The sequence below is a fragment of the Coturnix japonica genome, chromosome 9 (assembly GCF_001577835.2).
Source record: "Coturnix japonica isolate 7356 chromosome 9, Coturnix japonica 2.1, whole genome shotgun sequence".
NCBI classification, from domain to species: domain Eukaryota; kingdom Metazoa; phylum Chordata; class Aves; order Galliformes; family Phasianidae; genus Coturnix; species Coturnix japonica.
The window spans coordinates 2,615,676-2,628,016 of record NC_029524.1 but is presented as its reverse complement, the minus strand read 5'-3'; the positions used below and the strand labels follow the sequence as shown (position 1 = coordinate 2,628,016).

Here is a 12,341-nt window from a genome sequence, read left to right as displayed (position 1 = left end):
ATTGCTTTTTTTTTTTTATCCCACTTAAAGCAAATGCAAATCCAATGACCTTCCAAAATACTGCACTCATCCCAGCTGGTAGATTATGTTCAGCTTCTTCTGTGCTGCTTTCACCTCATCTATTTATCTGAACAAGTGCAAGAAAGACCAGCTATTCAAATCACCTCCTCGGTGCAGTACATCTACAGCACTTTCTAGGCAGTCACCCCAGTCCTTGGATTCCTCTTTTTTTCTTTTAATTACCCAATGAGTTGAAGAGAGGATTGGGAAACTCACAACTCACCTCACAGCTGTGTTCATCTGCACAGAGTTTCCCCAGAGACATCTGAGTCTTGACTCTCCGCACAGCACACTCTTTGTCTGAAAGCCCGTCGGACTGGGTGGAGATTTCAATGGGGATCTCTGGAGTCTGGGACAACATGTCCTCCAGCTTCTCAGCCAGCTCATCTTCCAGCTTGGCAGCCAGCTCATCCGGGCTGTTGGAGTGATCACTGGTGTTCCCCTCCTCTCCATCTGACACAGAGAAGTTCTCCGAACTGAAGGTCGAGTAGGACTGGCAGCTACTAATGCAGCGGTGAGGTCTGCAAACCAAAGGAGTAGTTCAGCTTCTATCACAGTGTTTCTTATTGCAGAAGAAAAGCAGCCTCTTTCCATCATATGTACACATCAGCTGAGTCATAACTGATCTGCAAGGCTGGCAGCAAGAGCTCTGCAGCATTGAGCTGCCTTTCCTATTTTGGAGCTATGGAATTCTACCACCTTTCGAACGAGTTAGTTAAAGATTTGCATCTTTAAATTCATAGAATCATAAATTCATCTGTTCTTTGGTCTCATCTCTTACACGTCCATACTAGCTGATCTACTCTGCAGCATATTCATCCATGACAGCCCTTTTCCCCAAAGAAAGGCTATATTATAGGGCTCAAGCTAAATGAATTTGTAATATCTGCACCACCTGGTGGCAGCCCCAACAGCCAGCCTAGGATTTAAGTATATGCACATTGCTTGAATGTGGAAATCACCTCATGTCAGCGCTTAACAGCAACGGTAGAAAGCACCAGTTGAGAGAACATACCAGGAGAGTCACAATAGGTCACCACATTGAATTCAGGAAAGGCAATTTTTTCCCCAGGACAGTAAATCACAGAAGAAGCAACAACCTCACGCACAAGAAGAGAAAACTCATCTAGCCCAGCATTCTATCTCCAGCTCTCAGCAAGAAGAAATAATGAGGAAGAAGTACAAGAGCAGGGTATGCAGACAGAGCCAGCTTTCTCCTGGCGTATCTTCCCAGTCTAAGCTCAGGCTGTTGAGCTGAAGATCAAGCCTGGATGACTGTGCTTATTAACAGCTACTGATGGACCGACCCTCTGTAAATTGAACACTTACAACTAGTTTATTGTTTTGATTTCCACAGCACTCCTTGACAATGAACTGCACACCTGAAATGTTTTGGGTGGAGAAAGCACTCTATATTCATTTTCAACCCATTCTTCGCTTCACTAGGTGTCCCTAACTTGAATGTGAGGAATCTTGCCTTGTTTACTTTCTCCACTTCACTTTCAATCCCACGTACCTCCATTACAGCCTCTCCTCCTGCTAGACAAAGACTTCTTGTGGATTTAATTTCTTCTATGGAAACCAGTTCTAACTATTCTTGTCACACTTCTCTGAACCTTCTCAAACTCAATCACGGTCTTTTAGCCAGGGTAATGAAGGTGGCATTTAGGATTCAAGCTGCAGGTGTGCTATGAATGAATGCAATGGCTTTTATCTTCTCTGCTCTGCTCCTAACAGCCCTTAGCTTACCTGCCCTCTGGATCACTTCTGCACTTCAAGCAGTGGTTTTCATAAAGTTACTGCAACAATTTACAGTTTCAAAGAGCACAGGCCTTTAAGGTCTACTATTACAAATGCTTAAGAAAGAAATACCCTTCAAGTCTCTTCTTTTACAGGCAATACCAACAGACCTGACCAGCTGTGTTCTCACTTAGCTCTTATATCCTACTTGAATGCAAACATGAAAGTTCTGGAGCCAGCCCCGCTGCAGAAACAGTTAATGCAGCTTTTGAAGGAGCCCACAGAGGGTCCCAACAATCAGTCAGTCTGATTGTGGTGAAACAGATTATTTTGACAGGCTGAATTGTGCTAACTCTTGCTAAACAGGAGTGACCAAGTTGTGCTCTGAACAGCCCGGGAACAGGAGAGCCATGCTGGAGATAACAGAAAAGGCTGAAAGCAGTGAGTCAATATGAAGGATCACTGAGGGCAGATGGGACGCACTGAATGTGATTCTGTTCTCTTGCCAGCACAGCTGGTGTGCAGTTGCTATCACAGATCTGCTGAAATTCACCCTATCAAAGAGAGATTAGAGTGAATTCACCTTTTACCTTTGTCTACGAGGAAACTCCACTTCACTGTCTACTTCGCCCTCTTCTTCTTCTGAGGAGTCATCGCCACTCTGGCAGAAAACAAAGGACAAGGATGATAGCACAAAGAACAAGCACACAACTTCAGGGCTGCTCCTTGGGCCTCTGGGACAAAGTCACTGTGTTAGCAGGCTGCAACCGACTGGACAAAAATAGAACTGACTTGGACTTGGTCTTACTTGGGCACTATTTCAGGCAGTCCTAACGCTACCATTTCTGAATTTGGAGAGATGGACATAGAAATAAACTGGAAATACCTCAGGCAGTGAGAACATAACATCTTGGATCTCACCCACTCCCCCAAACAGAAGCAAACCAAGTAATGCATAGAAACCAACATAAATTATTGAGCTGATCTGTCACTCTTTAGCTTTACCACTTCAATCTCTTCCACATGGGCCTACCCAGAGCAGCACTGGTGATGACATCCCTTTGCTGGTGGGATTCACTAACTGGAAAACTTGAGTTTTGTTCCATTTTCTGCTTCAGAGAGCACATAGACTTTTGTTTTCATTTTCCCATCTAAATACACTCCCTGCATTCTTGGTTCTTCACAGCCTCCTCTCCTTCACAAGTCCCAGTTCAGACTCTATCAATCTTGTAATACGAGCTCATCCTCTTTTCATTCTGGGCTCCAAACCATACTCTTAGCTCTGGTATCCTCTTTTCCTTCACTCTTCCTCCTGGACTCAGTTTCCCTTCCTTTTGAACTCAGACCAGTTCCTACCTCTCTTATCACTCAAATAGAAGAGAAGGAATAAAGAACTGTTTCTGTACAACTGTGCCATAATACCTTTCTGACTCTGGCAGTCCCAGGTCAGTGTGCTTATATATTCCAAGCAAATCTGCTAACCCAGAGCCACAGCTTTCAGTCAAGGAGGATGGTGTCCCACAGCTGCTGCAAAGCGCCATCTCCCAAGACCGTGGCCAAGGCTGTATTTCTGTTTTTTTTTCTAAATCACCGTGTCGTCCTTACCTTCTGAATGGGTCTTGCTTTGCAAGGTAGTACTGAGGACGCCATGTGTTGTGGTGTGCCTAGAGCAGATGCTGACGTGCAGTTGCTGAAGTCCTCATCCTCCACCTTCTCAATGTACTGCGCGTTTTCATATAGGGAAACAGCCGTTGGTGACTGAGAACGGCTCACTCCTGTTTCAACAGATGACATCTGTACCTGACCACTGTCCTCTTCCTGGCACTGGAGACAGGAGTTGTACTGATCTGTTTTGCAACACTCCCAGTGATCATCTTTGCTCTCTTGGCTCTCTAGATTCCTCCGGCAATCTGCTTCCATGGCAGTGGAGATGAGGTCGGGGCTGGAACCAGACATCCGCCTTTGTGCATGGTTACTGAGCGGGCTCCGCAGTGCTGCTGCAGGGCCAAAGTACCGTAAGTTGTTTGCACAGTTGGCAATATCCTGTCCGTGGGCATGAAGCCGTGAGTGATGGCCGTGGCCATGCTGCTGTGGTAGACCGGGGTGATGAGAATGATTATGAGGTGGAGGTGGGGGTGCATCATCTTGCACAGGCTGGTTTTTCAAGATCCCTGCAAAATCGTTGTAGCTGCCTTTGCTGTTCCCCCGGCGGTGACGTGGCTTACTGCGGTAGCGACTTTTGCCACTCAGCGTTGACATTTTGGGACTTCCTGAGACTGGTGAGCCATTGGATGCTGCTTCTGCACTGGGTATGCCCTCCGACTTCAGCAGATCTGGTCTGAGAGACAGTCAGCAAAAGCTTAACGTCAGACCACAAACTAAGAAACAACATCATCAGCTTGAAGACGTAGCAGCTATAAGCATACTCTGCTTTCTGTAGTCTACATGCCTCCCTCCTTCCAGCAGTCTGAGACTTCTGTGTTTAGGCTCCTTTGATTCCCCCCATTCAATGCCTTTTCCATTCAGCCCATCTTGCTGTTCTTCCCAATATCAACCACATACTCTTCTTCTTCCATTCACTTCAATGACCTGCTCCCCAAACTGCTCTTTTTCAAGCCTCAGTGTAGGGCACATCTTTCACTATGTGCATATGCAATGCTGAGCACAATAGAACCTCTAATATGCTGACGGTATCAGCCAGCCCATGTTAGAGGCACATTTTAATATTAATTTGGAAGTCATTATTCACCATTAATCAGGACTCTCTAACTCTTGGAAACCCCAGAAAAGGAAAACAAACAACTTTCCAAAGAATCTCATTTGCTGAAAGTCATGCAGAGAGGAAATAACTGAAAGGACAGCCTGAATTCCCAAATCCCTCTTTCATTTCTCAACAATGAATCCAACCTCCTCAAGGGCAGGCTCATTTCCACAATCCCTCATCCTGCTTACAGTCATTCAAGTCAGAGATTATCTAAATATTCTTTAATTGGACTCCAGAACTCAAGACACAAATGAGATATACCTCCTATGAAAACATCATAGCCTGTGGAAAAGGTCATATGGACCAAACAGCTCCTTAGAGCTGCGTAGGTAGAGGTGAAGGCAGGATTCATCCCTTTGACCTGAAGGTAATTAAACAGCTGTGGTTCTGACCATCAGACCAGGCCCAAGAGTGAACACTCCTTTGGCCTGTTCTGTGTGGTCAAATTCAAAGGAAGGAAGCAGTTTGCTCATCTCAGTGGGGATCTGCAGTTGTTTCCTGGCACAGAATGAGGCTGTTACTTCTTACCGCTTAGTCTGGCTGCCTGGTTTATGGGACACCCCTTTCCTCTTCATCAGCTTCTCCACTGTATTGGGGTGGATTATTGGTCTGACTGGGTGGCGTTTGTAAGTCCCAGGATATTTCTTTTCCACTGCTTGCTCCCTCCTGAAACATTTAGCAAGAATAAAGCAGATTAGTTCTCCTTCTATCCAATTGCAGCTCCTGCTAGACAGAAACACAGCTGTACAGTGAGCACACTGTGTGCCTGTTTCTCAGCTATGGCTGCGTGCAACACAACATGCTGTTCTGGGAAAGGACAGAGTCATCTTCTAAATTCTCTCTGCAGAGATCAGGCAGTTGGAACACAGCCCTGGTCTACAGTCCAGAACAGCAACACTTTTCCCTTTACAAAGGGGCCAAAGGATGCCAACATCAAATGGGAAAGGTGCCTTAAAGCCAGTAAACATGGTATAAAGATACAATGCATTAAATGGTCTGCAATGCTCTATTCTTAAGGAGCCCATCTATGCATGCCAGCCCTCTCTCTTTAGTTCTGGAATAATGTCAGGGAATATTAAATCTTTAAGTACTCCTATGTAGCTTAGATTGGCTTATTGTCCACTGTGCAAACTGCCATGTGCGTGGCATGCCATTCTGCCCATAGATACATACTTTATGAGCTCCTTCTCACGGACCTCCAGCTGCAGCATAATAGCACTGAGCTCCATGTATAAGTTGTTGGCTCGCTCCAGCTTCCGCTCGTAGTGCTCACGGATATCCAACGCGTGCCTGAAAATCAGAAGACAAAAATCATGATTCCAGAGCCTGATGTCTGCAGATAAGACAGGAGAATAAGGAAACAAGGCTGAAGAAAAGGTCTTCTATGAGCCAGCAGTATTGCACTGCTCGTAAGCCCCATATAGAGCTAACAGCAAACAGAAACTATGAGCTTGAAACCAAGAATAAATTAGAAATTCAGAAAGTGTTTAACAGTCCCAAACGAGTGGCAGCACCTTCTCATGAGGGAAGCTGAAAATGCCTCACATGCATCCATAAGCCCTTCAGCCAAGCCTTAATTATCCTGTTTGCACAGAAGTCATCAGCCTGCATTTCATAAAAAGCAATATGCCCTTATAGCTATGGTACAATTGCATAATGCACCTCAAACCACAGCTGGAAAACACGGCCTCTGAGAGCCTCCAAGGGCTAAGGAACATTGATGGACAACTACAGCAAACTGGTTGAACAAGGCTTCCTTTGATTTTTCCAGCTTGACATACTTGGCATTCTACATTTCTCTGTCATAACTATATTTGCAAACCTGTATCATAGAAGGTAACAATTTGCTTTCTTAAATAAACATTCTGCTTTGCTTTTTAAGTTGATCTAGCTTTCACAATCAATTTCAGTGGGATGATAAATAGGATTGTATTCACTTCTCGGGAAACAAATGACCCAAAGAAAGCGTCAGGGATGGGAAAGCTCACAGCAAACTGTAAGGTACATTTCTCACTGTGGTCTATCAGCTTCTGCACTGTTATCACAAACACCAAAGCTCAAAGAATAAATATCTCCTGGTAAATACACAAGCCTTTGCCCCTCTCTTGCTTCGAGCAAACTGTTCAGGCAGCCCAAGAGCAGGAGCAAGTCCCACTGTTTCTCTCTCTATGGTCTTCCAACAGTTACTCAGAGTGCCTGCAGGAACTGCATGAGTTTCTGAACTCACAAGGACTCTAGGCTATCTGAATTTATATCACCGGGAGCACCAAATCCAGCAATCAGTAATAGAGTAACATGAAGGCTGTCTGGGGGCTGCAGGACACGATCCATGAGGGGAGGCTGGGGGAGCTGGGATGGTGGTGCTGGAGGAGAGAAGGCTGGATTGGGTTCACGAACAATAAACGAGTCTATCAACTGACCTCAGCTCCTCTCTTCGACGGCGAATCAATTCTTCATCTAGCCGGTGGATACAGGTTCCTTCGCTTTTAATCTTCTCAAAATGCTTCTTCACCTCTTCTCTCCATTCAGCCTAGGGAAGCAATTTACTCTGAGGTATTTACAGAGGATTAATGATCTCTGGTTGCACCAAAGAAAACATCACAGCATGTCTAGTTTCAACAATTTCATGTTATATTTTCAATTTTGTACACCAGTTTGGACATATAAAATGTATCTGCATTTTCTACCAAAAAAGGATAAAAATAAGAGACACTCCTAATGTCTCTTGGAGGCATTCAAGGCCAGGCTGGATGTGGCAGCCTGGCCTGGTGGTTGGCAACACTGCACACAGCAGGGGGTTGAAACTGGATGATCATTGGGGTCCTTTTCAACCCAGGCCATTCTATGATCCTATGACTCTATGATTTTCTTCCCTCTTAGTTTTCAAAGGAAATTGGAAGGCTATACACATGACAGGGGTGACTGTCAGCAGGATATCATAACCCCTGAAGCTCTAACTCCTGCAGCTTTAAGGAACACATCTGCTTCCTCTCATGCACCCCAACACCACAGAGAACATCTGTTCTGGAGGCTCAGTTTCATTCTCACTTCCACCCCAGGAGCAGCTGATAATTTACGGGGTAGGGCTCAGAGGGATCTCTAGATCATATGCTTTTAGATTTTCCCTAAGAGTCCCCAGAGCACCTTCACAGCCCCGTGAGAGCTCTTTGTCCCACTGCCCACCCTGCTCATCTTCACTATAAAAAGAACAGTTCCTCCCAACAGTGTTGCAGCCTCCTGGAGCTGAGAGCAGAGCTTCTGAAGTCAGCAGTCTCAGAGAGAAGTGAATGAGACAGGTCCTGCCCAAAGCCAGTAGAGGTCTCAGTTTGTGGAAACTCAAGTAAAAACACCCATCAGCTTTGCTTCTCCCCAGGAATCAAACTGAAATCACTCGTTTTGACTTTTGCTGTACTTGGAGCAAGGTGTGAAACCAAACCCATGCAGCCGCCTACTTCTCATGAGCTACAGCCTGGGTTACCTGTGATTTGAAGTAGGTTTCCTGAGGAGTAGCTAGTACGTCAGCAGATGCAATATCCAGGTGCATCAGTGTCTGTCGGAAGGAGGGACGATTCCGGGGCTTGCTCTGCCTGGAACAAAACAAACACCCACCATGAGATAAGGTTAACATTGCCAGCTATTGCTGCCCTTCTGAAAATGCTTCTCATTGGCATTAGTCCTCTTATGTAGCTGACAAATTAGAGCAAAGGAGCATTTTTAGGTTGTGTCTTTTGCTGAATGCAAGATTGTTGATCTAGACACAGTTTGGATTCTGTTTCAGGTTTGTGATGGTCTTTAAAAGTAGGAAAACAGGAAAGATATAATAGAAAGTGAAACCGCTCCTAACTTGTTAGTCAAGAAGACACAGATCTCATTTCATTCTCCAATTAATTTAAGTCTGTGGAAATATTCAGTCCCATATGTGTATGTGCCTGAGCCCACACAGTAGTGTAACACCCTGAGCATCTGTGCAAGATCCTACTGAAATAGAAATCCATTTGTACCTTTAAGCTTCAAGACTGAACCAGATTCAGCGTGCAGGACAAGAATCAGCTTCTCCAGACACCTCTCCCCTACACACCTACTTCCGCACATGTACGCAGTGCTCAAAGTGGCACAGACAACCTCCCGCACCTTGCAACCATGTATAGAAGCACTGTTAGGCAGAGCATCAGACTGAGCACACATACTGCAGCCCTGCAAACTGCTGCACCTCATGATCATGAGGGTAAAAAGGCATTTAAAGGATCCATAGATGCTTTGGCCCTATTTGCCCCTTTGTGCCTTTGGGAAGATGGCTGGTGTAACACAGAAGAGTGGGAAGATCACTAAAACTCCATGTCAAGGCTAAATTACATAGATTAAGCACTAATACGTAACCCTGAGACCAGGAATTTCAACTCTAACCTGGCAAGCTGAAGTAACTGAAAGCTCTTCCTACAGCTACGTCACATGTGGAAAATCCTGACTTCATACTTAAAGTGTGAATTTCTCTCTGTTAAAAAAAACAGTCACTTCAGAAGAGTTTTCATTGCTCAGATAAACAAAAATCCTTTTGTTCTTCAGCCAGCCAGAGCCCTGCCCTGCCTGCTCAACCCACACACATCTCTTCCCACCTCCTCTGAACTCCAAATGTCCTTTCTGGAGCACAGGCCTGAAGCCACAAGGAATTCAGAATTTTCACACCTGTTCTTGTGACAATTGTGAGTGTATTTAAGAACCTTATGCTCTGGGTTCAACACTCCCACCAGTTACACTACTAGGAGTGAGCTGCAGGCCTGTTTGGGTTTCAGGCTCTTACCAGGTCTGCTTCATGAGGATTTTGAAGCCATCTGGGCAGGTGGAAGGAACAGGAAGGTGCAAGCTGTTACTGCCCACTCCCCAAATGATGGCGGAGGAGTCCACATCTTTGTAGGGAATCTCTCCTGTCAGCAGCTCCCACAAAACTACTCCAAATGACCTGATGGAAAAACAAGCAAGGAGAAAAACACCCATGTGAATTCAATTCAATAGAAACATCAGGAGCTCATAAACCTGTTGCACACACCAGGTCACTTTTCCTCTCCTGCCCAGTTCTTGGCTGAACACCCAGTAGCACAAGTTTTCCTGTTTCATGGTTAGGCTTTAAAACTCCTGAAAGCACATCAGAAATTTTTCTCTATGCATGAAACGTTATTCTTGTTAAATGAAGAAAGTTAGTTCTTCGAAGAGAGTCTTTTGACTATTCTTACTGGTACAAACAGATCACCTACTGCAGGATAGACAGACCTGATAAGAGGCAAGAGAGCGAAGGCTGTAGGGTCTTGTTTTGCTTTAATAAGTCATTTAGCTTTATTTTCCCAGCCAAAAGTTCCTTTTCTGTACTCAGTTGCCCACAGTGGCCCTGGATGTTGGACAAGCCACCAGGAAACCTCATCTGGTTTCAGCTTTGTTATGATTAAGACCTGGCAAAGGATTTTCAAGACTCCTGATAAGATTATATATTTCTTTTTTCAAGCATGCTGTGAAGGATGAGAGAGAGCAGACATATAAGCTGCTTAGGATCTGTTCTCATTTGTTGTCAGCATTCATGAACATCATTTTTACTCATCTTGTGGAACGAATGGATGTCGAGGAGGAGTCTGAGCAGTCCCCACTGCTTCCATAGAAGAGGAATGGGCCAAAGGCACCTTTAGGTTCACACCAAAGAGCACCACCTCTAAATCACCCAGGAAAAGGAGTCAAGGAGTGCTCACAGTCCCCAGCAGAGCATCAGACATGATGCTCCACACAATGTTCTTGAGCCACCCTGAAAGGCAGAAAGCTGAGCATAGAAGTACTGCAGCACTCCTCCTAAGGAACCTGTGATTCAAAGGGAGGACAGGAGACAAATGGTGGATGTGTTTTCTTTCCAAAACAACCCAAGAGCATCTCCCAGAAAAGCTGGCTCTGCTGTAGCCTGCTGAAACAAACATCCTGGCTGTAAAACAGGGAGAAGGGCATTTGACCTGGCCACTACCATTCAATATGCAGAAACAACAAGGCAGGAACTGAGATGCCATTCCTATGAAGACCCCAAAACTGTGCAGTCATCCCAAAGGAGCCTTAAGGCTCAGTCCTCCCTCAAGCGTTATTAGTAGTGTGACATCTACATGTCATTTCTCTCTGCCACAGCCCACGGTCCAGTGATAGTTCAGGACACCAGATGGATGAAGAAAAGTGGTCTACAATGGAGCATTCCTTAGGACAGAAAAGTGGGCTGACTATATAGGTACTAAAGAAAACCAACTGGTTAAACAGAAGGTGAAGATACTCAGCTAAAACAATTCTCCTACTCACCAGATATCCACTTTCTCAGAAACAGGCTCATTGCGTATCACCTCCGGGGCCATCCAAGCCACAGTTCCCGCAAAAGACATTTTGGTACTTTTATCACTGAGTTCTTTAGAGGTACCAAAATCTGAGATTTTAACTGCATCCGTATGTGTAACTAAAACACTGAAGGAAAGAAAAGAAGAAATCAGCATTCTGTGAGCTCTCTTGCACTGCAACAGCCATTGGGAGTCAGTTTCTTCTTAATCAACATGCCCGACTGATGAAGGCACGTTGCTCATACCAATAGCAAAAATTACAAAACCATAACACCTGTTCCAGTGTGTCACCACCCCCTGGATGTTAGGAGGAAGTTTTTCACCCAACCTAAACCTCCCCTGTCTCAGTTTAAAACCATTCCCCCTTGTCCTATCACCATCCCAGACTTGTCACAGGCTAATGGAAACAGGAAACACCTACAATTAAGTCACAGCTGAGGCACATTTAATAGCTGGAGACTTACTTTGGTGACTTGAGGTCTCGATGGATGATTTTGTGAAGGTGCAGATAATTCATCCCACTAGCAATCCCAGTGGACCAATCCACAAGCAGCCGAGGAGTGACTTTCCGCCCTGCTCGCAAGACCTCATAGAGCTGCCCATGTGCACAATACTCCATGATAATACAGTAGCATGGAGCTTGAGTGCAGACTCCCCTGTCAAAGGAAACACACAGCTAGTGAGGATAAGGAGACCACAAGTCCCAGAGGAACTCTTAAAGGTGGCAATGAAGGGGCAGGAGAGCAACCTGCCTACCCCACCAGGGCAAGGCCATAATAACAGCTCTCCTAATTGCACAGGGAAGGGAATGCTTTCTCCATGCTCTGCATAGAAGGAATCCAACTGATGACAAGAGTGGGTTTCCTTCAGTTTCCTACCTCTGTAGTTTCAGAGTTCCCAGTAGGCATTTTACAAGCCTTCAAGCAAAATGCAGTGCTGGGTGAGAATGGTGGCCATGGTTTTGTTTTCACAACAATGATTTGAGAAAGGAAGCAGAGGATAACCATGCATTGTGCCCTACGGTCAGCCTAACTCAGTTCCTGGAATCACAAACTCGCCCAGGGCACAAATGCACATTGCTCTCCCCTGGACAGAGGCAGTGCTGGTATGTTTCTCACAAGCTCCACCACTTACTTGAAGGCAATGATGTTGGGGTGTTTGAGTTTCCGCAGGTGCTTGATGTCTGTTTCGTTCTGGTCTCTCACTTTCTTGATGGCCACTTCCTCAGCCCGGAACTTGCCCAGGAAAACAGCTCCCTGTGCACCACTGCCCAGCCACTGCAGCTCTGAGATCTCCTCAAATGGGACCTCCCATGTATCTAGGCACAGGCAAAGGAAACGCGTGAATAAGGACCACAAAAACATTCTGCTATAAGATCACAGCAAGACAGCACCTTCCACTTCCCCCACTGTATCTCAAAGTGGATTTTC

General features: G+C 45.4%; 1 protein-coding gene across 8 annotated transcripts in view; it reads right to left on the bottom strand.

Moving 5' to 3' along the window:
- The window catches only part of MAP3K13 (mitogen-activated protein kinase kinase kinase 13), a 55,747-nt gene that overhangs the window by 4,063 nt on the left and 39,343 nt on the right, over positions 1 to 12,341 (bottom strand). For all 8 annotated transcript variants that reach the window (XM_015871170.2, XM_015871163.2, XM_015871165.2 and 5 more), the window contains 11 exons: positions 12,046 to 12,229; positions 11,376 to 11,567; positions 10,880 to 11,038; positions 9,363 to 9,521; positions 8,043 to 8,151; positions 6,985 to 7,094; positions 5,738 to 5,854; positions 5,093 to 5,230; positions 3,406 to 4,138; positions 2,391 to 2,461; positions 284 to 581 (listed from right to left, as the gene is read on the bottom strand). In XM_015871170.2, the coding sequence (XP_015726656.1) occupies positions 284 to 581; positions 2,391 to 2,461; positions 3,406 to 4,138; positions 5,093 to 5,230; positions 5,738 to 5,854; positions 6,985 to 7,094; positions 8,043 to 8,151; positions 9,363 to 9,521; positions 10,880 to 11,038; positions 11,376 to 11,567; positions 12,046 to 12,229 (2,270 nt within the window). The remainder of the gene's footprint in view (positions 1 to 283; positions 582 to 2,390; positions 2,462 to 3,405; positions 4,139 to 5,092; positions 5,231 to 5,737; positions 5,855 to 6,984; positions 7,095 to 8,042; positions 8,152 to 9,362; positions 9,522 to 10,879; positions 11,039 to 11,375; positions 11,568 to 12,045; positions 12,230 to 12,341) is intronic.